This window comes from Diabrotica virgifera, chromosome 8, assembly GCF_917563875.1.
Source record: "Diabrotica virgifera virgifera chromosome 8, PGI_DIABVI_V3a".
NCBI lineage: Eukaryota > Metazoa > Arthropoda > Insecta > Coleoptera > Chrysomelidae > Diabrotica > Diabrotica virgifera.
This window is the reverse complement of record NC_065450.1, coordinates 176,580,654-176,608,127: the sequence shown is the minus strand read 5'-3', so window position 1 is coordinate 176,608,127 and position 27,474 is coordinate 176,580,654. Positions and strand designations below refer to the sequence as shown.

The 27,474-nt window shown below is 32.1% G+C and overlaps 1 protein-coding gene across 3 annotated transcripts in view; it reads right to left on the bottom strand.

Moving 5' to 3' along the window:
* Positions 1–15,759: 15,759 nt before the first annotated feature.
* LOC126890521 (E3 SUMO-protein ligase PIAS2) overlaps positions 15,760–27,474 on the bottom strand; it is a 101,258-nt gene continuing 89,543 nt past the window's right edge. For all 3 annotated transcript variants that reach the window (XM_050659521.1, XM_050659520.1, XM_050659522.1), the window contains one exon: positions 15,760–16,376. In XM_050659521.1, the coding sequence (XP_050515478.1) occupies positions 16,054–16,376 (323 nt within the window). In that variant the 3' untranslated portion in view covers positions 15,760–16,053. The remainder of the gene's footprint in view (positions 16,377–27,474) is intronic.

Below are 27,474 nucleotides of genomic sequence, written 5' to 3'. Positions count from 1 at the left end.
AACACAATCTGAATCAAATTTGGAGAAGTTAACGATGGAAACCCAAGGTGAGCCAGTTTTGCTGGACATGGCTACTTCTTCAGACACTGGCAACAGATCATCAACTGATACAGTTTACAGGTCAGATAATGAACAAAACATTATTGTTGATTATCCATCTGATAATATGTCTCAAACAGGTAGAAGCAGACGCGTTACAAATATGCCAAAGAAATACAATGATTTCATTCTAGAGTAAGTCAAAAAAAAAAAAAAAAAAAAAAATTGTTCAGTTAGGTTTTACATAATCATATTAATCATATTTGGGTAGATATAAATTAAGGGTGAGGGTGATAAGTTGGGATGTTTTAAGTGTAAACACAGCTTAAAGTGAGTTGGTAGCTCTGAGAGAGATGGCCATCTGGCACTTACTGTTCTGCGGTGATGTTCCATGCGGACTGACAGGTAGGGCAGAGAACAACGGGGCAAAGACAGTAGTTATAGAAAAACTGAATGTAAAATGTATTGAATAACATATTAGTAATAAATATGAATTATTCCATCGACAGTGGTCTTATTAATTAAACAATGGTTAAGGTACTTAAGGACATATCAAATTAAATAACTTGGTAATCTAAAAGATCTTTCCGTATACATTCCAGAAGCCGATGGAAATCGAATGAATAGTTTAGCAACAATTGAATTGTTAATTAAAAATTTACGATCGCTATAATAACTACAATAATTCTGATACATAAGAATAACTATGATTGTTGTATAAAAAGAGATTGTACCTATCTAATGTACTTTACAGAATTGAAATTGGATTATTTAAGCGGCCTCAGGAATATTTTAAAATTATAAACAATTTTTTGGCTTATAAACAAATAGAATATCTCGGGAAATATTAAATTAAATGGTGAAAACGGTATTGAAAAAAAAAAAAAACGGCACGGCGCTTCTTTAAAAGAAAAAACGTTTGCTTGTGATTAGTGGTTCCTGAGATACGACCGGTCAAAGTTGACCGGCATTTACGACAAAGATATAAACAATAGGATCATAATTTTTAAACCATCACCTTTTTATTTTTGTTCTCTTTCTCCACACCAATTTTCATATCTTTAAAATAGTCATAACATATATTATTATAATAAAAACTCTCGATATTATGAGTGAAAATTGCCAAAAATAGCATAATTCCAATCAAAAATTATGTTGGAGAAAATGTAATCTCAAAGTTCAAAATCGGTATACGTTAAAAAAATGCATTTTCTCGGCTTCCCATGGAGCAATTTCCTTCATTCTTTTTTTGTTCCCAAGTAACTCGAGTAGAGCCATCTAACTAACGCATTATTAAATGTCAAACTTGCTTTTGTCTTGTTATAATAGATTAATTTATTTACAAGAAAAAAACTACATATTTTTTCCAGTTGTAGACTTTTTTTTAGATAAACTTACTACAAGTGTACCTTTTAACGTTAAAAAAACAAATATTCTCATTTGAAAGCTGTATAATTATTTAAACAATCTTTATTTAAACAAATTGTAACAAAGCAAAAGCAAGTTTGACATTTATTAATGCGTTAGCTGGATGGCTCTACTCGAGTTACTTGGGAACAAAAAAAATGAAGAAGATTGCTCCATGGGAAGCCGAGAAAATTCATTTTTTTTACCGTATACCGATTTTGAACTTTGAGATTACATTTTCTCTAACCTAATTTTTGATTGGAATTTTGCTATTTTTGGCAATTTTCATTCGTAATATCGATAGTCTTTATTATAATATATGTTATGAGTATTTTAAAGACATAAAAATTGGGGTGGAGAAAGAGGACAAAAATAAAAAGGTGATGGTTCAAAAATTATGACCCTATTGTTTATATCTTTGTCGTACATGCCGGTCAACTTTGACTGGTCGTATCTCAGGAACCACTCAACACAATTAAACGTTTTTTCTTTTAAAAGAAGCGCCCTGCCGCTTTTTTTCCAATACCGTTTTCATGATTTAATTTAATTTAATATTTCCCGAGATATTCTATTTGTTTATAAGCCAAAAAATTGTTTATAATTTTAAAATATTCCTGAGGCCGCTTAAATAATCCAATTTCAATTCTGTAAAGTACATTAGATAGGTACAATGTCTTTTTATACAACAATCATAGTTATTCTTATGTATCATAATTATTGTGGTTATTATAGCGATCGTAAATTTTTAATTAACAATTCAATTGTTGCTAAACTATTCATTCGATTTCCATCGGCTTCTGGGATTATAATGTATACGGAAAGATCTTTTAGATTACCAAGTTATTTAATTATTCGTAAACAATTACTTATCTAAACTTTTAGTTGAAAATTAAAGATTTTGTTGGAAAACCCCGCATTTTCCGGGGAAAATTTTCGTCGAAGTAATTCGGAAAAAACACGTCTCTATGCAGAATTTAATTACGGTGAATTTTTATTTGGGTGTTTTTGGTGTAAAGTTAAAATCTTTGGAGTTATAGAGCAAAAATTGAAAATAATACGATTTTCGGACGCCATTTTGTTTATAAAAAAAGTAGCACACTATCTGCGGACTTTGCATACCTATATTAATATATACAATCATAAGATTCGATTCCAGCAATAAAATTGCTGGTAAATATCTTTTCCTTGTATTTTGCTAATTAGCCCAGAGTAATATGAATTTCTTGATTTCGTGCTCTCACCATACGTAATTACTGGACGCGTAGAACTAGATATCCAGTCGTTGGTAAAATACTTACCAGCTCGATTCCTGTCGCCTTTTGTTTATTTGGGAATGGGTACAGTCGGAAAAATGAAAGAATACCCATGAACGATCATATCAATCACTTATTTTGTATTTGCTGTCTTTTTCTACAGCAAACATTTGTTATTTATACGCTATGAGCTCGTAGGTAGAGGGGATAATTAAAAATTCGCGAACGCCAGTAGTGACAATTCTGTAAGCTTTTACTGGAAATTTGACATAAATGTCAAAGTGATTAATTTAAAACATTTAAATTAAAAACATTAATAGGAAATACTATCAGTTGGTCAAAGCTGTGGTGTATATTTTTACCTTAAATATACTTACGTTTTAAATACTGAATTGTAAGTTTTTTTAATATTTCCTAATATGTAATTATAAATTAATCTAAGCGCCATCTACACTATAATTGTGAAAGTATCCGAAGTAAGAAATTAATATTTCATTAATAGAACGTTAAAATGATTAGCAAAATCTTTAAAAAATCGATTACAATTTAATTACGTTTTTGCGTTGTAAATATTAAGCGATAACAATTAAATAATAAATTAAAAAATTACCGGTGAAAGTTGCATTAGTAATCCGCTAGGAGCGACACCAGCGAAGCTCAGAGCGTATAGAAAAACAGCAAATACAAAAAAAAGTGATTGATGTGATCGTTCATGTGTATTCTTTCATTTTTCCGACTGTATGTTAAAACTAAACTAAAATGTTCTTATTAACCACTTTAATTATCTTGAATTTGATTATATTTATAAGATATAAAAATCATGAAATGAACAAAATTCTCAGAATCAGATACTGACAAGGATTTTCGATAAGTTTTTTTACAGTAGTAATATAAATTTTGCAGTACTATAAATTATAACAATGTTTACAAATTATACTTTCATTCAATAATTTAAATAATTGTGTGGTCGGCGTACAAAAGCAGACATTTTGAGTCACATTTTGAATTTTCAAGTTAAAATTAATTGAAGTTAAAATTTTGATTACGAAAAAGTTCACTATTGGATATAGACCTGGATCCCGCGTACCAAAAAAAAGTTGATTAATAGCAAGCTGAAAATTTGTTAATAGATTAAGGGTGTCCAATAGTCGGACAAACTTTGATGTAAGAACACCGGAACAGAGGAAGTTTTAATTGTGGAACAGGTTAAAAATTTGGAACGTCAGACTACAAAACCGTTCCATGTATTTTGTCGGGCAAAACTTCCAATTGATTTGTTACCATTTCATTAAACTTTCATGCAAAAATCAGACTGGTGTTTATCACCAACTGGGCATTTTAATGAGTGGAACACGAAGAACATGTCAAATGACAGGAATCATGTTGGTTAGTAATAGCAGTCTGATTTTTGCATGAGAGTTTAATGAAAGGGTAACCAATCAATTGGATGTTCTGTCCGACTAAATACATGGGACGTTTTCGTAATCTGACGTTCCAAATTTTTAAACTGTTCCACAATTAAAATTTCCCCTGTTCCAGTGTTCCCGTACATCAAAGTTTGTCCGACTAGACACTGTTAAGCTATTAACAAATTTTCAGCTTGCTAATAATCAATTTTTTTTTGGTACGCGGGATCCAGGCCTAATAATAAACTACACATATAACAATTTATTTTTCTGTTGTATTTCAGCAGTAGATAATTTTTTTCATAGGTGTTTTTAGTAATCAAAAATGTTTTTCAAAAATTGACTTGTCTACTTTTGTCCACCGACCACACCATAATTGATTGACAACATTTACAAATACTTTTATTCAATAATTTAATCAAATGAGATTAATAAATTGATTGACAAATAGTAAATGCACTTTTCCTTAGATAATAGCCCAAGAGGTGTTGATCAATTTTTACTATGACATAACACTGATATAGTTCTTCCATTGTATCTTAACAAATGCATGAAATTATTCACAAATCACTTTTTATACTAGGTCTCCTTTTTTACTCACAAAAACTAGTATCGCAAAATTAAACCGCTTGACCATAGAAACCACAAGAAGTTAAACAAGGATAAACAATACGGCATGTCTTTGACACCTTGTTTACTATGAATTTTGACGTTTATCATTTTCAGTGACAGTGCCATTAGCGCAAGTTTTTTTTTCTCTGATTCTGGCCTTGGTTTAGAACTAGAACCTTTAGCCACGTAATTGGATAACTTATCACTAACTCAGGTGTAGTGTAGTGTGTGTGTTGAGTAAGTGTCTTGTTACTTTGCAAAGTCCACGTCATTGTCTTTGCAAAGAGACGCTAATTGTATCCGAACGTCTGCGGGCCCTCCGGTGAGTACCGATTCCACAAGGACAGAAACTATTTTCATTTATTAATTTATAATGAAAATAGTTTCTGTCCTTGTGGGATCGGTACTCACAATTAGCGCAAGTTACATTGTGTTAAATATATTATAACATAGTTAATTATAAATCTACAATATAACTTTATAAAAATACGTCCGCCGATAATAGCATCTTCCAAATTATTACATTGACAGTACATATCAATGATATTACATATCGACGTAGGTTTCACTCAATGTTTAGATTTAACTTGCTTGCAAATGAATCATGACGTTTATGTAAAGATATAATGGAACAACTATAGTAACTTTTTATACATTGTGCTCTTATTGAAACCTTCAGCTGGGAATGGCGGTGTAACATTAGGACAAACTTTTATCAATCCTAAAAGGGGACCTAAAGCACAACAAAACATGTTTTTGTATATATCCGGGTGTTCACCCATTACCCACTCAGAATTTGTTTGCCTTATAATAATACCAAATATTCGTAGCTGTTTTGACGAAATATCATTCATCATTAGCTAAAAATTTTTGTCCACACTATGTATATAGTCAAAGCAGAAAACAAGTCAAGTTGTTGCCTTGCCTAAACTTGGCAAAAATCCCAATGACGCCAGAAGCTATGAGCTGATATCTTTCCTCGGCCACCTGTTCAAACTGCTTGAACATCTTCAATATAATTTATCGAGTACATATAGATGAAAAACTCAAGAACAAAGTAGTTTTAGGCCGAGGAAATCTTGTACATCACAATCTGAAACTCACCCAGCATATCGAAGACGAGCAAGGAAGACATCAGAAACCCGGAACAGTATTTGCAGATGTCACCGCCGCTTATGATATCGTAAACCACAGGAAACTGCGTCTTCCTTTAAAGCATGCATGGCTTTCGTCTCTTTCAATGAAAAAAATAGCAGGTGATGACTCTTGTGATAGCACAAGAATGATCTCTGTTAAGGCATTGTAACGCCTTCTACACTGTACAAGATCTATATGAACTAACCCGTACCAGTAGATTATCAATCAGCCCTGATTTATCCATTGTTGAACATAGGCCTCCTCCATTTATTTCCACCTTCTTCTGTTCTGCGCATATGCTACCAATTGGTCCCAATTATTTTGAGGTTGTCGGTCCATCACGTTGGAGGTAGTCCTTGGCGGGGAAGACCAGTAGATAGTACGACTTTTGTTTGTGCAGACGACACAGCTATTACGCAAGCAGAAACTTTTGTACAAGTGGAGACATAGTTCTTATGCTTCAAGACTAACTGAAGCCTTGAAAATAATGACAACCTACTACCAATCAATGGGCCGGACATGTGATAAGAATGGGAGAGGATAGGCTACCAAAAAGAGCACTGGGAAGACTCAGTAAACAGCGACGCACAAGCCCTTTTAGGAGTCCGTGTATGGAGAAGAGCAGCCACAGACAGGCAAGGTTGGAGGCAAAAAATAAAGGAGGCCAAGGCTCAATTTGGGCTGTAGTGCCTTAGAAGAAGAAGACTACCAATCAAACTACCTCAGAAACAAAGAAAATTTTGGAATAGTGAAGTATCCAGAAAAGTGAGCATTAATACTTTGGAGACGCCTGCCTGTTTTCTAAAAACCGTGAGGTGAGGTTAACCAGTATTTCTGCTTGGGATGGAAAGAGCATTATTTGAAATTAAAACAATATTATCCACAAATTTGTTAAATCAAATGGGTCGTATATTCTTTCACATTAAAAGCATCTACGTTTACACTCTCTGTTTCAATTTCAGAATATGCTGCACCACTATGGGAAGTCTCAGTATATATGTACTATACTCCGACAATAATTTCAAGAAGGTGACGCATACACTATTTTGACCAGTATGGAATGACGAGTGACAATGAATAACCGTCTTGTAAAAATTGTCAGAGTATACACATGTAGATGTAGTTATCTATCAACGATTCAGCAAGAATTATTTATGTACGTCCGGAACCCACATACACCACCAAGCACCCTTCAATCCATGAGCCCACAACACGAAGACTCATATCAAGGAAAAGCTTTCTGGTCGCATGAATATCAATATGGTTACGATCCTCCTCCTCAGTCGTTCCCTCATTGCTGAGTGTCGTGATTCCCTATAATACGAGCAACTATCTCTTTCCATCGGCTTCTGTCCTGAGCTTCCCTCATGGATTCAGAGAATGTTTTTCCACTGGCTTTCTGTACTTGATCCGTCCATCGAGTAGGTGAGCTACCTCTACTTCTGCGCCCTTCAACGTTTCCCGAAATTATAAGTCTCTCAAGATTATCATCACTTCTTCTTGCAATATGGCCGAAAAATTTTAAGACGGTGGAGAGGCAAATAGAGGAAAGTCGAGTCTGAATATTAAGCTCTTCTCCAGCACCACATTTCAAAGGCGTCAATCCTTTTTTTGCAACCATGTCGGTGTGACATGTGGACACACAAAAGTAATGGAAAGAAAACTCAGATTCTCCTGTTTTTAAAGTTTTTTTAATCTTAATATTGTTAATTTAGTATTGTTTCAGTTTGAACACACATTTAAGGGATAAAACCCTCTATTTTCATTGTTTGTAAAGATACCAGGGAAATAAAAAAAAACAAAATGTTCGCAAACTAGACTACTGATTTCGATGTATACCTACCCTTATGGTAGGGGAGCGAAGTATGCTAAATGTGCAGTCACTCGAGCGTTATGGAGACCCATTGGGTTGTGAAGAGTAGGTTCTAAAACCAAAAAAAGTTAAGTAAAGTTTTCCAGTTTAGTGGGGACTCTCCATTTTTAATTTAATTTTCCATTTCCAACAATCGTTTTTTTAGATTATAGCGCCATCTATCCATAATTCGAAAAAATGTCTCGAATAAAAGTTACTTATTTTTACGTAAGGAATCCTAATCTGCAATAAAAAATGGGGGCTCCCATTTAAGATTTTAAAGTAACCCCCCACCCCACCTCCGTGGGGGTCGTGTTTGGTGCCATTCGATAGATTTTTCAAAAATATTGAATAAGTGTATTTTTCAGTTTTTCGATCTGATGTTCATTTCGCGAAATATCGCGGGATTCGTATTTAAAATATTAGATTTACCCCCCACCCCTCTCCGTGGAAAGTCGTGTTTGGTATAATTGGTATATCGAATGAGAGATTTTTGAAAAATATTGAGTTATTTTTCAAAAATCAGCGCATTTTTTAGTTTTTCGATCTGTTATTCATTTCGCGAAATATTCGCTTTTTTCTTGTGAAACTTTGGGACTCGCTCGTTTCTTTACGCCCCACTCAAATCGTCAGATTTTTGAAAAATACACTGTTTTGCATGTACCTAACTTACCTTATCTTAATCTGACGATTTCGAGTTTTTCTAAGGATAGATTTTTTTCGACCCCCCATTAACGAACTTCCCTGCAATACGAGCCAATATATGGTAGAGGTACATTTTTAGGGTACAAGGTTTCTCCCCATGTAATAATCTGACGCGCTCGAGTAACTGCAAAAATCCCCGCTTGGGCTCCCCTACCATCATTATACCTTGTCCTCCCTACAGGGCGTCTCAAACTTAACATATGAAAAACATTTCCTTTCTTCCACCCGGTATAAGCCCAAAAGGGAAGACTGGGTAAACCTTTGCCCAACGGTATAAATACCAAAACAAAAAATCTAAAATAATAAAAAAAATAGCGGAATCCGTTCACGAGAAAATCAACTATCAAAATGAGCGCAATTTTTGGGTGGTGCAAAACTTTTGCGGTTAACCCATTCGCTGTCGATCACTCGCCAGCGCGTGATATGGTTACTTGAGTCACGTGTCGTTTAACAAAATGGCTCCTAGCCAAGTTCCATCCTCTTCGATAGGCAGCGAATATGTTAAGTATATTTTACGAGACACGGGTCATCTACACACACCGGCAAAATTAGCCGAACACCTTAAAAATGGGACATGTTTGATGTCTCGAATTTCCTGAACCAGTGGTCCGATTTTAGTGATTCTTTTAGTATGTTATAACCTTATTATTTAAGAATATCGGTGTGATAATATTGTTCCTAGGCAGGTAAATATCATTTTATACCGGGTGTACCAATCATACTGTGTTTTTTTCTTAAAGTTTGGAACACCCTGTGGAATATTCTAGCATATGTAAAATATTAAAATTAAAATTCGATTGTAGAGTTAGGCTTTCTTAACATTTTCCTTTTCGATTCATTTACTTATGTGCGATAATAAAAAAGTTATGTGCGTTAACAACTATCCACGTTTTTCATCAATAAATCCTCATAGTAGGGGAGGAAAGTATGCTTAATTTGCAGTTACTCGAGCGTTATGGGGACCTATTGGATTGTGAAGAGTACGTGCTAAAACCAGAAAAAGGTTAAAGTTTTCCATATGGTGGGGGACTTTTCATTTTTTATGTAATTTTTCCATTTGAAACAATCGTTTTTTTTTTCGATTATGGCGCGATCTAACCATAATTCGAAAAAATGTGTCGAGCAAAAGTTGCTTATCTTAACGTAAAGAATCCAAATCAGCAATCAAAATTGGGGGCTCCTATTTAAAATTTTAAATTAAATCCCCACCCCCACCTTCGTGGGGGCTCGTGTTTGGTGCCATTCGATAGAATTTTCAAAAATATTGAATACGTGTATTTTGCAGTTTTTCGATCTGGTGTTCATTTTTCGTCGATGTTGTATATAAAATTTGTAAAAAAACATGCAAAAATAAATACATACTGAATATTACAATGCATGTGCGCTCAGCGTTTGACATTAAAACCCCCCTCGAAGCTACTTCAGCTGAAATCCACGGGAGGTCCTCATGATGACATCGCTTATTAATTTATTTATTTAATACATCTATTGAATTACTTTAGGCTTGTTTATTAAACTAAGCAGATAATGATGGTAGGGGAGCCCAAGTGGGGATTTTTGCAGTTACTCGATCGCGTCAGATTATCACATGAGGAGAAACCTTGTACCCTGTAAAAGTACCTATACCATATATTGGTCCTTAACACCGGGGAATTCATTAAGGGGGATCGAAAAAAAAATCTATTCTTAGAAAAGCTCGAAATCGTCAGATTAAGATAAGGTAAGTTAAGTACATGCAAAATAGTGTATATTTCAAAAATCTGACGATTTGAGGGGCGTAAGAAAATGAGCGAGTCACAAAGTTTCACAAAAAAAAAGCGAATATTTCGCGAAATAAACGTCAGATCGAGAAACTAAAAAATACGTGGGGGTTTCAATATTTTTCAAAAATCTATCGAATAATATAAACACGTCACCCCACGGAGAGGGGTGGAGAGTAAATTAAAAATTTTAAATACGATATTTCGCGAAATGAACATCAGATCGTAAAACTACAAAATACAAGTATTCAATATTTTTCAGAAATCTATCGAATGGCACCAAACACTTACTTTAAAATCTTAAATAGGAGCCCCCAATTTTTATTGCAGATTTGGATTCTTGACGTAAAGATAAGCAACGTTTATTCGCAACATTTTTCCAATTATGGATAGATGGCGCTATAATCGGAAAAAACGATTGGTGGAAATGTAAAATTAAATTAAAAAATAGAGAGTCCCACGCTTTATGGAAAACTTCACTTCACTTTTTTTTACCCACTCTTCACAATCCAATAGGTCCTCATAACGCCCGAGTAACTGCAAATTTAGCATACTTTCCTCCCCTACTATGAGGATTTATTGATGAAAAAGATGGCTAGTTGTTAAAGCCCAGTTGAACTTTTTTATTTTTTAACATAAGCAAATGAATCAAAAAAGAAAATGTTAAGAAAGCCTAAGGCTATAATTGAGTTTTAATTTCAATATTTTATATATGCTAGAATAGTCCACAGGGTGTTCCAAACTTTAAGAAAAAAACACAGTATGATTGTTACACCCGGTATAAAATGATATTTACCTGTCTAGCAACAATATTATTACACCGATATTCTTAAATAATAAGGCTATAAGATACTAAAAGAATCACTCAAATCGGACAACAGGTTTAGGAAATTCGAGACATCAAACATGTCTCATTTTTATGGTGTTCGGCTAATTTTGCTGGTGTGTGTATATAACTTAAACATTTTTTGGCTTCGTAACTTGTATCTTGTTATTAAAGCAAATGTCTCTAACGAGTTGTGGGTATATAGAAGAATTCTGAAAATATCATGGACAGACCACGCCACAAAGAAAGAGGTTCAGAATAATGGACAGAACACGTCAAGATGGACAGAACACGTCACAAACATTATGCAGGGAAAGATTCAAGGAAAAAGGAGCGTAGGGAGACGCAGAATATCGTGGCTGCGCAACCTGAGAGAATGGTACGGATATACATCAAATGAACTTTTCAGAGCAGCCGTCTCTAAAAGACGAATATCTATGATAATTACCGACCTCCGTCGCGGAGATGGCACTTGAAGAAGAAGTCTCTAACATAAATAAAAGATTTTTACTGAACAGTATGTCTTCATTTTCGCTCTCACATATACACTTCGCATTGTACCATCGAGCAGTACTTTTCGTCGGTTTGGTGGGGGTTACTGGCAGTACAATGCACTTAATTTGTATTAACAACTGTAAGATTTACATAAAACACTTTTTACAAAATTGTTTAACACCTCTGGGTTACTTCTTTTACCAATATAAAACAGAAACCATATGTTTAATTTATGGCTATACATTGCTTGACAGTCATTCACAGTAGAACTTTTTTCCTGACATTACCTCAGTCAAGGAAAAGAGCTGAAACAACTCTTATACAGATATTTGAAGGTTCTAAAAGATATGATTTTGCTTTGTTTTTTTAACACTTTCAAATCCGCCGACACGGCTCCCGTGTTCACACTGTTATCAATTAAGTGCCACCGACACGGCAACCGTGTTTATATTTCAATAATTTTTCAAAGACGGTATAAATGGGCACATGAGACAAATATCTGATATTGACGCGGAGCTGAAACTGTTAAATAATCATAAAAAGCGAAAAAAAAATTTTTTCTGCCTATAAAACGTTTTAGAGAAAATAAGTTCAAACAAAAATTATAGCTCATAAAAAGTTCTTTATTTCTGAGAGTTTCTAAATTAAAATACAAAAACAATTGAATTAGATAATTGCAAAAAGCCATTAACTTTACAGTAATCTATAAATGTTAATAACTTTGTTTTTTTTAAACGCTTTTCTTTACTTCAATAGTTTGCATCAAATCTTTAGACGTTAATTTGACTGAATTTTCTTCAATGCAAATGAATGAAAATTTGCAGACATATGCATTCGCGGGAACAATACACGAATAGTCAATAAATAATTTTTTTTATGTTTATTAATTGTTTAAATAAAAAAAAAAAGATTTTAATGGAAAATGTTTAAATTCTTTTGTTTTTTACAATGTAGAAACTTGAAACTTTTACGGATTGTAGCTAATGATATGAACTATACATAATTTCACTTTTTACGTTAATTGTTTACGTTATGCTTCATAAATAAACAATAAAGTTTCAAATTTTGAACACTCATATATTTGTTTATATATAAATCGGCGTTTATTCGTGTCAAATTTTAATACGATACGAAACAAAACTTCAACCAAAACTAGAATTCAAAAATTCGTGTTTTTATCGTAGTCTTAGAAAAACCACCGGTAGAGACGTTTTGTGCTACAATTAACATTAGAATTCGTTTTGTCGTATTAATTAATTAAACGCTTTTCTAACAAAAAAAAAACGATTTTAACGGAAAATTCTTAAATTCTCTTGTTTTTTACAATGAAGAAACTTGAAACTTTTACAGATTGTAGCTAATTATATGAACTATCATAATTTCACTTTTACGTTAATTGTTTACGTTATGCTTCTTAAATAAACAATAAAGTTTCAAATTTTTTGCCGATTCCGACTACTTTTCATGTTTGTACATTATATGCTTTATACATATTTTAATAAACATGCCGATATATTTTAATGTTTGAAAAGTGTAAGACTAAAAAGTAAAAAATAAAAAATATTTTTAAGAAACGCTTTTCTTTAGTTACGAGTGACTAAAATTAAACATATTATAAAAAATCAAATAAAAAGCAAAAAATAAAAAAAATTGAAAAAGTCTAACACATTCGTTAAAGAAAAGCGTGGTGCGAAAATCGTTATTCGATAAAGACGCGCTACGCTTTTCTTTGACGAATGTGTTAGATTTTTTCAATTTTTTTTATTTTTTGCTTTTTATTTGATTTTTTTATATGTTTAATTTTAGTCACTCGTAACTAAAGAAAAGCGTTTCTTAAAATATTTTTTTTATATTTTTTTATTTCATAACGACAATATAACTACTTGAAATTATGGCAATTAATGAGTAATAATGGGAACTCGGACAGTTCCCCTCCACTTTTCCGTGGCGGTATTTTATGAGTACCATCATTTTAACGGATTATAATTTTGTAATCCTTGAATGTATATGCTATCTGTAAGCTGGATCATAAAATGTAGATCTTCATTTATTATAATTTGAATAACTTATAAACTAGTTGGTCGATATGTTTGAAATTAAGCACATTTTAATCATTCATTAACTGGTACAATTTTCAGTAGTTATATTACATGTCGTTATGCAAAAAAACAAAGTTTTTAACATTTATAAATTACTGCACAAATAAGGGTTTCTGAAATTATGTCGGTCAATTGTTTATGTATTTTAATTTGGAAACTATCAACATTAAAGAACTTTTTACGGTGTATAACTGTTATTTGTACCAATTTTCTCTAAAACGTATAAGAAACGTTTTACGGACAAACAATATTTTTTTCACTTTTTAAGATTGTTAAAAGAAGCAAACAAAATCATCTGTACGTCTGTCTTCATGGATTTTTCATTAGTTACCCTTCATATACATTTTAGAATCTTCAAATACAGGGTGATTGATTAGTAGGGTAAAGCTCAATAGCTCCGCTATAGTAATAGATAGCAATAAAAGTTAATAACAAAAATTTTAGCCACCTTTGAGCTTCACATTACAAAATTAGTTAGAATGTTACAGGGTGTTCGATAACATAATGGCAGACCTAACTTATGTTTTTTTAAATGGAACACCCTATACTTTATTTTAAATTCGAAATCCTGTTAACTTCTCCATCACAAAAATATAAAGGTTTGTTATGTTATACAGGGTATTTACAAAGTTATAACCAATTTTATATGAAAATCGTAACAAGTTCAACTCCCTGTATAAATAAAAATAAGCAAAACAACAATGGTTTATTTATGCCATATTTTTTAACGTATTGTCAAAATTTTCAAGAATGGTCGACATTGCTAATTTTCTTTATATCAAATACAGGGTGAGTCAAAACGCAAGTACATTATTTTCTCAGTAATTTTAAATGGAACACCCTGTATTTTATATCACTATTGAAAAGTACCATTACCCTACTTTAATTTTTAGATAACATTTCCTATGTCTAAATTTATTAGTTTTCGAGATATTTTCATTTTTCAGTGGACCAGTAGCGTGGCCACCCAAATCACCAGAATTTAATAAACGACTGATTTTTTTGGGGTTACGTTAATAATGAAGTTTATAAAAATACCTCCAACAACAAGGGATGAGATGAAAAATAGAATACAAAGTGTATTTCGATGTGTTAATTTACAAATGCTCCGTAGAGTAAGTAGCTCATTCAATGATCGTTTTTAGGCGTACATAAATGTGTTAGGAGATAATTTTGAACACCTTATGTAATTGAATATTAAAAATATTTTATTAAAAGAAGCTTCTAATTTTTTCAAACATGTTTTCTTGCAAAATGTATTACTGATAAATTATGTTTCGTTCTTTATTTGTTACATTGTTACATTTACATACAAAAGTAGTGTTTAATTGTCTTCACAAAATATTGTATTTTGTGTTTGTGTGTTTTTTTTTTGTAAAATTTATTACTAATTTTCTTTGTTTATTTGTTGCATTTACATAAAAAGATAGTTTTTAATTGTTTCAAAAATGTTGCATGTAGTGGTTGTGTTTTTGTTTGTAAAATGTATTACTAATAAATTATTTTTATTTCTTTATTTGCTACAGTGTTACATTGATTACCGGATTGATAATCGGTAATCTTCAATTGTCAATTCAGGCATGGCTTACTTAAAATTTAGATAAATTTAAACACCTAAAATAATTTGCTCTAAAAAATGAAAATATTTCGAAAACTAATAAATTTGGGCATAGGGAATGTTATATAAAAATTAAAGTACGTTAATGTTACTTTTCAATAATGATATAAAATACAGGGTCTTCCATTTAACATTACTGAGAAAATAATGTACTTGCGTTTTGACTCACCCTGTATTTGATATAAAGAAAATTAGCAATATCAATAATTCTTAAAAATTTTGACAATAAATAAAAAAATATGGCATTAATAAACCATTGCTGTTGTGCTTATTTTTATTTATACAGGGAGTTGAACTTGTTACGATTTTCATACAAAATTGGTTATAACTTTGTAAATACCCTGTATAACATTACAAACCTTTATATTTTTGTGATGGAGAAGTTAACAGGATTTCGAATATAAAATAAAATATAGGGTGTTCCATTTAAAAAAACGTAAGTTAGGTCTGCCACTGTGTTATCGAACATCCTACCCTGTAACATTCTAACTAATTTTGTAATGTGAAGCTCAAAGGTGGCTAAAATTTTTGTTATTAACTTTTATTGCTATCTATTACTATAGCGGCGCTATTGAGCTTTACCCTACTAATCAATCACCCTGTATATTATGTATAAGAATTTTACGTGAAATCATGATTTTTTCACAGATATACTGATGTACACGAACTAAATGTTGAGATGCCAATAAAAAAATATAGAGAAAAAAATCTACAGTGTGCAAAGATCTTGGAAAATATTACAAAATTACATTTAAAACTAAACACATACCCTTAATTACGTAGTCTATACCTTTGTAATAAAAATAAATAAAGAATGTCACTTTCACTTAAATTGACTTAAGCATTAGTAAGTCTGGGGGTATGTCATGTTGTTTGCGACAGGTGTCTCACTTTCGAGATCTAGGAATGGCATGGAATTTGGACTCATAAACGGTGCAGTGACCTGGTTAGGTGTGGTGTTTCCGTTGGTTTGTCCTGTCATCATGCAGGAAGACGTAGTTTGCTGAGTTGCCGGTTGAGGTGTCGGTTGGGGTGAACGCGGTGGCGAAGGACTATCCAAGTTGATGATGGAAGGACTCGCGGGGTAGCCTGAACTCGAAACAGAAGACGGACCAGGAGTTGTTGTTACCCTAGATTGGTTACTACTGGATGAGATGCTAGTTGAATCTATAACAAAAACGAAAAATTAATCATTAGGAATTAGTAATTTGACAAATATACATTTCATGAAATACGACAACCTATGTACAATGTACACCTACAGGGACAATATACTCGTCTACAGAAAAATAAGTTTCAAATTATATAAATTTTATAAATTCCATTTTTTGTATGGAAAATATGGTGAAATGGATGGATACGGGTACGGTATAATAAGAGCGGATTGAATGTAATGAAAGAACCAAATGTGCTGTTTAACAGCTAAATTACAACGAAACTGGAAGGACAATTCGGTATGACAGCTATGACATATACAGGGTGTAACAAAAATACAGGTCATAAATCAAATCACATATTCTGAGACCAAAAGTAGTTCGAATGAACCTAACTTACCTTAGTACAAATATGAACATAAAAAAAGTTATAGCCCTTTGAAGTTACAAAATGAAAATCGATTTTTTCGAATATATCAAAAAGTATTAGAGATTTTTTATTGAAAATGGATATGTAGCATTCCTATGGCAGGAGCATCTTAAAGAAAAATTATAAGGAAATTTGTGCTCCCCATAAAAATTTTATGGGGGTTTTGTTCCCTTAAACCCCCCCAAACTTTTCTGTACGTTCCAATTAAATTATTATTGTGGTACCATTAGTTAAATTAAATATTTTTAAAACTTTTTTGGCTCTTAGTATTTTTTTGATAAGGCAGTTTTTATCGAGTTGCGGCTTCTTTTTTAATATGTTTACATAAAAAATTTATGGGGGTTTTGTTCCTTTAAACCCCCCAAATGTTTGTGTACGCTCCAATTAAACTATTACTGCGATACCATTTGTTAAACAAAATGTTTTTAAAACTTTTTTGCCTCTTTGTATTTTTTCGAGAAGGCATATTTTATCGAGATATGGCTTCTTTTTTAATACAGTTCAAAATATACCTAAAAATGTAAATCATACATAAATTTTCATATTAGTACCAAGTCTCCATAATCGTACTTAACCATATACAAATATGTGGTGGATTTGACAAATATTCAAAATATCTCGATAAAAACTGACTTTTCAAAAAAGTACTAAGAGCCAAAAAAGTTTTAAAAATATTGTGTTTAAGTAATGGTACTACAATAATAATTTAATTAGAACGTACACAAAAGTTTGGGGGGGTTTAAAGGAACTAAACCCCCATCAAATTTTTATAGGGTGTCCAAATTTCACTATAATTTTTTTTTAAGATGCTACTGTCATAAGAATGCCATATGTCCATTTTCAATAAAAAAATCTTTAATAGTTTTCGATATATTGGAAAAAATCGATTTTCATTTTGTAACTTCAAAGGGTTGTAACTTTTTTTATATGCACATTTGTACTAAGGTAAGTTGGGTTCAATCAAACTATTTTTGGTCCCAAAATATGTGATTAAATTTATGACCTGTATTTTCGTTACACCCTGTATAGTAGTGAACTTTGTGCAATTAAAAAGGAGAAACAACATGCTGATGAATAAATGAAAATATTACATACATACATAATCGTTCTACCGTTAGGTGTCGAGGGTGAAGCGCTTAGAGTTTGATGAATTTTCTCCATTCTTTTCTATTCTTTGCCATTTGTGTTGCTTCTTACTCAGATGTACCCTTATTTCTTATTCAACGTTGGCTTATACAGAGAGAGTCTGTAATTTGGAATATATTCAATATCTCAAATACTACTCGTTTTTTTGAAAAATGCTCACACCGTCGATTAGTATTTCAAATTGTCCTTTTTGACATACAATAATAATGCATACAGGGTGTCCCAATTTAGAGATATGACGTCATCGTTGATGTTCTTAAATGGCAACACTGTCATTTTGATAGCTATTTTGATAGGGTGCGTAAAGTTATACATAACTGTAAAATATCAAATTTTTATTCTCTACCTTTTACAAGATAATAAACAATAACAAAGTTATGTCTGTAATTTGGAATAAATTCAATAATTCAAATACTAATTGTTTTTTTGAAAAATGCTCAGACCCGTCGATTAGTATTTCAAATTGTCATTTTTGACATACAATAATAATGCATACAGGGTGTCCCAATTTAGAGATATGACGTCATCGTTGATTTTCTTAAATGGCAACACTGTCATTTTGATAGCTATTTTGATAGGGTGTGTAAAGTTATACATAACTGCAAAATTTCAAATTTTTATTGCCTACCATTTACAAGATAATAAAAAATAACAAAGTTATGAAAAACAAGTTGTCAAATAATAATTGAATTTAATTATTTCAATTAAGCAAACGCTCATAATGTTGCCTCAATTAGGGAGCGTTCAAGTATTACGTAACGCAATTTTTGAAGATTTTTGACCCCCCCTCCCCCATGTAACGCACCGTAACGTTTTTCTTTACCCCCCTCCCCATACCTAAACGTTACGTAACACCCAAGTAACCATTTGAAGCTAAATGGAAAACTAGGTTGCGAAAAGTACCGGAAACTCGGTAAAAGAACTTTGTTATTATTTTAATCTCATTTGAGGTAATAATAAAAACTTACAATCATCATCCAGCCTCACATGTCCACTGCTGAACATAGGCCTCCTCCCCTCGTTTCCAACCACGTCTATCCTGCGCCACTGTCATCCAGTTTTTATTTAGCTTTCTTACGTCGTCAATCCATCTTATTGGGACCGTGCAAGTTCGGCAAAGCGACCCCTATTTCTACGCTCTGTACTATTATTCGCACTTTTAATTATATTGGCCAATTATATTAGTCCTGGTTACTGGATAATTGTCAAGGCCATAGTCCAAAAAAAATAATAAGAAGAAAAAATAAGATTCAGGTTATGGTATGAAAACATCAACAATTGTATGTAGTAAATAAAATTAGTTATTAAAATGCAGTACTGCAAGCAAAATACAATTAATTAAATTTACCTTTATATAATAATTGCATATCATATCAATATTGTGGAGCAATATATAATTTTTCTGCTTCATTGACAGAAGGTATGAAATATACGTCAATTTGACAATTTCAATTGACAATATGAATTATTTAAGATAGTTGCAATATTTCTCCGCGACTCGCGCAGGGTCGTTTCTCGTTTCCCTTTCCAAGTACTTGCACACCGCGAATAGGCGGTCGACCAACGCTTCGCTTGTCTTCTCTTAACCTCCATTCCAATAACCTTTTTGTCCATCGCCCATCTGTCATTCTGGCTATGTGTCCTGCCCATCTCCACTTCAACCTGGCTATCCTTTCGATTACGTCAGTCACCTTTGTTCTTCTCCTGATTTCTCCGTTTTTGATTTTGTCTTGCAGAGTTATTCCTAACATTGACCGCTCCATTCTTCTCTGCGTTACTCTTAGTTTGGTAGCCGTGGCTTTAGTTAAGGTAAGTGTTTCTGATCCGTACGTCAAGACTGGGAGGACGCACAAATCAAATACCTTTCTCTTTAGACATGTGGACAACTCAATTTTAAAAGTTTCTCTCAGTTTTCCAAATACTGCCACCCAAGAACGATTCTTCTATTCAGTTCATGTGTCTGCTTATCACTGCTAATCGTAATTTCATGTTCCATGACATGAAATATGTCCAAAACTTACAATAATAATATTTTATTACTAAATTTACATTTATTTTTTCTCTACTTGGCCCCATCCTTACATACATTTTTGGCTTCATCCTTTATTGTTCTTCTCATGTATTTTATCTTTTTTAATAAAAGCTTAAAATAAAATAACATATTTATTATTTCAACATTTTATTTTGCTTAGTAAAAATTTTTGTATAACGAATTATATACGATGTTGCCAGTAGTTTCGGAAAAATAGTGAAAAAAATGTGTAAAACTTTTTGTTCTTCAACGCCCTGTATCGTGAAAAAGCACGCGGTTACAAAAATGAATTAGTAAGCAAACCCCAATTATTTTTCAATTTTTCACCTATCCTAGAGATCGTGTTACCTTTTTCTGAAACACCCTGTATATATTTATAAGAAGGCACTTATGGAATAAAATTATTTCTGTCCTTGTTTGAAACAATTTTAAAAACGCTGAGACCCGTAGATTTTCATAGGTATATCAAAATGTGTGCTTTTTAAACATAAATTTAAATGTACAGAGTGATTCACGCAAGCCTACCGTAGTCCATAAGCTTTATTTTTAATGGAACACCCTGTATAGTTTTATATTTTTAAAAGCTGCTTAACAGTCTAATTTCATGGTCTTTATGAATAATACAGGGTGATCATTTAAAATTATAATGTATGGAAACCACATATGGAATAAAATTGCTTGTGTCATGTGTCATTATTTTAGAAAATTATAAAAACGCTAGGATACGTCAACTTTTAAAGTCAACTATGGACTATTTAAACATAAATTTGAATATACAGGGTGATTCACTCAAGTCTAGCATAGTCCATTATCTTTAATTTTAATTAAACACCCTGTATATTTTTGTTTTTAGAAGCTGCTTAACAACCTTATCTCAAAAATGTGTATTATGTAGGGTCTATTATGAATAATGCAAGTGAAATTTTGAAATTATGTATAATTTTCGTCAAGATATTTCACATAAAACTTTGAAATTAATAATTCAGGAATCACACCTTAAAAAAATAAGGGTATTATTTTTTAAATATATATATCAATTTTCTAAACTAAGTATCAATATAGTGGGTTTTGTATTTAATGCTTTTTATTTAAAGACATTTTTAAATCATTTAACCGCATTTGCGGTAATAATAAAAACTTTTTAGACTTTTTGAGGTAATGATAAAAACGACATTTAATTAATTATTAAAGTATTAATTAATTCACTTTAACAACACTGACAAGAGCAATACATATGTTTCTCTGTATTACATATAGAAAGAAAACTAGACTGCATAATAAATATGGACTTCATAAAAAGAATAGACAAACGATTTATGACTCTCTCTTAAAATTTCTTTGGTCTGAACCCATGTGTAACTGTATCTTTACAGCTTTTGTTCTTCAAAAATGTCAATTATGGCAAACATATGTTACTGTTCTTGATCTGGTGACAAATTTGAAGATTTTTCAATTGAATAGATAAAGATTGTCCTATTGTAGTTGTAGAAGGGCCGGAACATGAGCGGATCATAAGGGGCAATATAATACAATCTAGGGATTCTCTGTAAAATATAAACGAAAGTTGCAAAGTTGGGAGATTTTGATTCCGTAGTCTTTTTTATTTACAAAAGTTAAAAAACAATGTTACGTAACGCGCTGTTCGAACCCCCCTCCCCCATGTAACGCACCGTAACGTTTTACAAGACCCCCCTCCCCCCAAACTGCGTTACGTAATACTTGAACGCTCCCTTATTGTCAAATAGTCAATGGGCAACATTATGAGTATTTGCTTAATTGAAATAATTAAATTCAATTATTATTTGATTACTTGTTTTTCATAACTTTGTTATTTTCTATTATCTTGTAAATGGTAAAAGGGAATAAAAATTTGAAATTTTGCAGATATGTATAACTTTACACACCCTATAAAAATAGCTATCAAAATGACAGTGTTGCATTTAAGAAAATCAACGATGACGTCATATCTCTAAATTGGGACACCCTGTATACATTATTATTGTATGTCAAAAAGGACAATTTGAAATACTAATCGACGGGTCTGAGCATTTTTCAAAAAAAAAACGAGTAGTATTTGAGATATTGAATTTAATCCAAATTACAGACTCTCTCTGTATATTTTTTCGTGCATTGTCATCTTAATTTTTCTTGATGTTTCCTTGTTATTGAAGAATCCTCCATTCAGTGGCTGGAAGTGTTCCTTTACTCTCTAGTCTGGTGTTGAGATCGCTCTCGATGGATCTTCTGTTATTTATTACTGTTACCATGTATTTGCATATGTTTGTTTGCTTTATTATATTTGTTGATCTATCACCACTTCGAATAGGTCTTCTGTGCTTTTTTCCTTGTTATTTTCATCATCTGTGTCTTCTCTTTAGGGTCAATCCAAGCTAAGTGGTCCAAAGGTGGTTACTTGGCTATTTTTAATATTTTTTATTTTTCTACCTTTTAAACTTGAGTCGAGAGTACAAAATTGTATTCATTTTATTTTTAAAAAAATTATTTTACCGATGACGGCCTTTTTTGTTAAAGCGTATCGATCATTTTCACGGAAAACATGGCTTCGCTCTTTAGCCAATATTTTCACTGAGGTTTGTGCTAGTTCAATAAATCAAAAACCAAACTTTTTAGAAAAGTATGCTCTAAAAAACGGCCTAGAGCATTATTTAATTTCAAACTACCTTTAAGGCCTTAAATGAACATCAAAGTTTGAAAAGGTAAACAGATAAAATTCCATTTTCAGCATTTTTTTAACAGCATAAGGCAAGCCGATAATGGTTTGTATTTTTTTTTCTGGAAAAGACATACGTACATACATACTTTAAATAAAAAAAGTTTGAGCTTTGAGACTTGAGTCAATTTTTTCTAAAAAAATCTCAAAAATGTAATTTTTTGAAAAATTTCAAAGTTTGACCCCTTATATCTCTGATGGGCACGCATGAAAAAATTTGAAATTTAGCTGAATGTTAGCCCTTAGCAAGTAGAATAAGGAGGAAAAATTTGGAGTTGTAGACTTACGTCATATAGCGTATAAAATCATAAATTTGCGTATAAAATTCAAATAAACTGTCTAATGAAATAAAAATTAATGTAATTTCATAAGATTTTACAATGAATTCAAATTTATACAGGGTGGGCCAAAGAAAAGAGTCCACCTCGATATTTGGCAATAGTTACCTATTCGATTTTAAGGAAATGCCTAAATAAGTCCATTTTTATTTTTATATTGCAATTTTTTGGCATATATTTCATACTACGTGACGTCATCCATCAGAGCGTGATGACGTAATCGATGATTTTTTAAAATGGGAATAGGGGTCGTGTGGTATCTTATTTGAAAGCGTGTTCAATTCTCTATTCAGTAATATAAACATTATTATCATTATTTATACAGGGTGGCCAAAAAAAATATATATTTTTAAATTAAATCAGTTGGCGCAAAAAGAAGAATGTATGTAATTTATTTAACTCAAAATACATTGTAGTGCTGTCAGAAAATAAAAAAAAAATGTTTATTTCACAAATAAACATTTCTATTCGCTTAAATTAAATCACAAACAGCCTCCCACCTAGCTCTTTACAGTTTGAACATTTAATTTAAGCGAAAAGCAATGTTTATTTGCCAAATAATATTTTTTTTGATACACATATTGTTTATATTACTGAACAGAGAATTGAACACTCTTTTAAATGAGATAACATACGACCCCTATTCCCATTTAAAAAATCATCGATTACGTCATCACGCGCAGACACTAGTATTAAATATATATATAAAAATATTGCTATTTAAAAATAACAATCGACCTGTTTCGGCATTCCCTTAAAATCCAATAACTGCCAAATATCAAAGTGAACTCTTTTCTTTGGCCCACCCTGTATAAATTTGTATTCATTGTGAAATCTAGTGAAAATAGATTAATTTTTATTTTATTAGACATTTCATTTCAATTTTAATTACCCTACCCACAAACGCTAAAATTTTGACCATTTTGAATTTTGACCATTTTCTCAGGCCTGTAACTCCTATATTATGACGTAAGTCTACAACTAAAAATTTTTACTTCTTATTCCATTTGCTAGGGGCTAACATTCAGACAAATTTCAAATTTTTTCATGCGTGCCCATTAGAGATATAAAAGGTCAAACTTTGAGATTTTTCAAAAAATACATTTTTGAGATTTTTTTTAAAATGTATGCAAGTCTCAAACTTTTTTTATTTAAAGTTTGTACGTATGTCTTCTCCAAAAAAAATTACAAACCTTTATCGGCTTGCCTTATGCTGTTAAAAAAATGCTGAAAATGGAATTTTATCAGTTTACCTCTTCAAACTTTGATGTTCATTTAAGGCCTTAAGGGTAGTTTGAAGTTAAATAATGCTATATGCCGTTTTTTAGAGCATACTTTTCTAAAAGGTTTGGTTTTTGATTTATTCTAGCACGAACCTCAATGAAAATATTGGCTAAAGAGCGAAGCCATGTTTTCCGTGAAAATGATCGATACGCTTTATCAAAAATGGCCGTCATCGGCAAAATAAATTTTTTAAAAATAAAATGAATGCAATTTTGTACTCTCTATAGACTGAAGTTTAAAAAGTAGAAAAATAAAAAATATTAAAAATAGTCAAACAACCAACTTAATTTATATTGTACCACTTGGCATGGATTGACCCTTTATTTCTGGGTTGTATTTCTGTGTTTCAGTTTTCTAAATTGTGCTTCAGTTTTCCTGCTGTTTTGGCGAATAATACTATGTCATCTGAAAATACGCATATCTCATTGCCATTCTATTCCATCCTATACAGTATTTTTTTAAGTTTTCTTACATTCTTCCACTATCTCACCTATTCCATTTATAAAAAGTACTGGTTTAGACTACCTCCTTGCGTTGTTTCATATAGCTGCGATTGCATATTTTGTGTTCTTATTGTATTTGTTGTTTTCGTATATATACTTTTAGTTGCTTCTAGGTCTTCGGCTACTTGTTTTTTATTCAGGCTTTCCCATATAGTTTTTCGTTCAATTTAATCGAATGCTTTTTCCATGTCTATAAAACTCAGGCATATTTCTTTATTTTTCTCTAAGGTTTTATCTATTACCTGTTGCATGGTCTTGCGTGTTGCGTACTTTTTTAAAATCCGCTTTGTACGCCCTCTAGTTTATGTTCTATTTCTATTCTGATTTTTTTTCTATTATTATTTCGTATAGTTTTGCTGCTACAAATAATATGGGGAAATGACAGGTTAACATGAGGGCATGATAGGGATATGACTCTATAGTTCTGACAGTTTCTTGTATTTCTCTTCTTATGCACTGGTAAAATTATTGTATTTGACCATTCTCTGGGCAATATTTTTTTCTTCCCTATTAGGTTTAGGATGTATAATAATTTTTTTTTGCTTTTTCTCCTATATATTTCAACATTTCTGGAGTAACTTCATCGTTCCCAGGAGCTTTCCTATTGCTTCCTCTATTCTTCTTCCTGTATAGATTCTGTTTCCTAATTGTTTTCTTCTGATCTGCTAATTAGGTTGTCATTTCCCTGTCCTTTTCCTTCCTCTCCCCTCAACAGTTGTTTGAAATGTTTCCTCCTTTATATTCTTGTAGTCGGTTAATAATGTTAATATTGTTCCGTTTTTGGTCATTATTTGTCTTTGCTTTTTTTTATAAGCATTTATTAACAATCAGAATTAAACATTTTATAAGTTAATCTGATAACAAGCACAATAACTTATATAAACTATAATATGCACTAATATGGCGTTATGAGGTACTATACATCACCCAGTGGTTTGATATCAGTTTCAGCGAAGATATATGGGGCCATACCCTTCGCAATCTTCTGTTGTTTAGTGGCTGCACTAGTGGTAATATTAATTGGTTGGAGTGGTCTTCCAATTTCGCATGCTGTCTGTTGGCTCTTTCTTGAATAACTGTACTGACTAACGGGATGTTTAGGTCTCTATTAAGTGTTTGGTTGGAAATATACCACGGGGCATTTGCGATGGTGCGTAGAATTTTTGATTGGGTCCTTTGGATTATTTTTGTATTTGATTTGCTGGCACAACTCCATAGTTCGATTAGGTACGTCCATATAGGTCTAATGACTGTTTTATAAATGAGCAGTTTGTTCTTAATTGATAGTCGAGATTTTCGACCTATAAGCCAATTAATTTCTTTCACTTTCAACTCAATTTGTTGCATTTTCTTTAAAATGTGTTGTTTCCAGTTTAATTTAGAATCAAGATGAAGCCTCAGGTATTTGGACGATATTCTGTTGGGGTATATTGACTTGATTAAGGCTAATATTTGGGCAATGGTCTTTCCTCAGCATGAAAGTTATATGTGTTGACTTAGTTTCATTAGCTTTTATCTTCCATTTCTTTAACCATTATCCGATTTGGTTTAAGTGTTCTTGAATGTTTAATACTGCAGCTGTTGGATCTTCTTCAGTTGCAAATATTGCTGTGTCATCAGCGAAAGTTTCAATGGCGGTTTTTTTCTTGTAGCTTCGTAAAAAAATTTGTAGGTGATTCAGTGATACATAAAACAATTTTATATTTTTAGTTTCTTCCATTTTTTCTCCGAATTCGCCCCAGCTTTTCTTTTTCTCATTTTTGACTAACAAACAATTTAAAACAATTTTACTCTACATCCCACTAGATTGAAAACAATGGGAACCTTCTCTGGTTACACCTCCGAGGCTTCTAAAAATTGCAAGCCATAACGGATGCTGAGACTAAAGAAGATGAGGGAATTTTACAATTAATAATTCACGTCCCATCTGCTCAGCGCGGTAAAGTTCCAACGAGAATGGTTCCCTTCGTACTCCATTCAGAGTAAACATGTAAATAAAAAATGAATAACCATTTTCAATTTCGTTGCAACACGAAACTACAGCCGCATCATATTCTAGTTCAATCAGAGAGTGCAGCAAGCACCTCTACCGGTTTCGAAACTTATTAGTCTCTCATCAGGAGGCACATTATGCTGCTCTCTCTGACCCAACCAGGACAAAACTCGGCGTGCAGTTGCGGATTGCAACGAACGAAATGGCAGGGATGCCCTAGCGGCAACTGCTAGAAAAAGACTAAGTTTTCAATCTAATGGCACATAAAATAATATTAAAAATATTACTCTACATCCTACCAGATTGAAAACAATGGGAACCTTCTCTGGTTACACCTCCGAGGCTTCTAAAATTTGCAAGCCATAACGGATGCTGAGACTAAAGATGAGGGAATTTTACAATTTATTATAGTTAGGGACGTGAATTATCAATTGTAAAATTCTCTCATCTTCTTTAGTATCAGCATCCGTTATGGCTTGCAAATTTTAGAAGCCTCGGAGGTGTAACCAGAGAAGGTTCCTACTGTTTTCAATCTGGTGGGTTGTAGAGTAATATTTTTAATATTATTTTATGCGCTATTAGATTGAAAACTTAGTCTTTTGCTAGCAGTTGCCGCTAGGGCAAAACTGCCATTTCGTTCGTTGCAATCCGTAA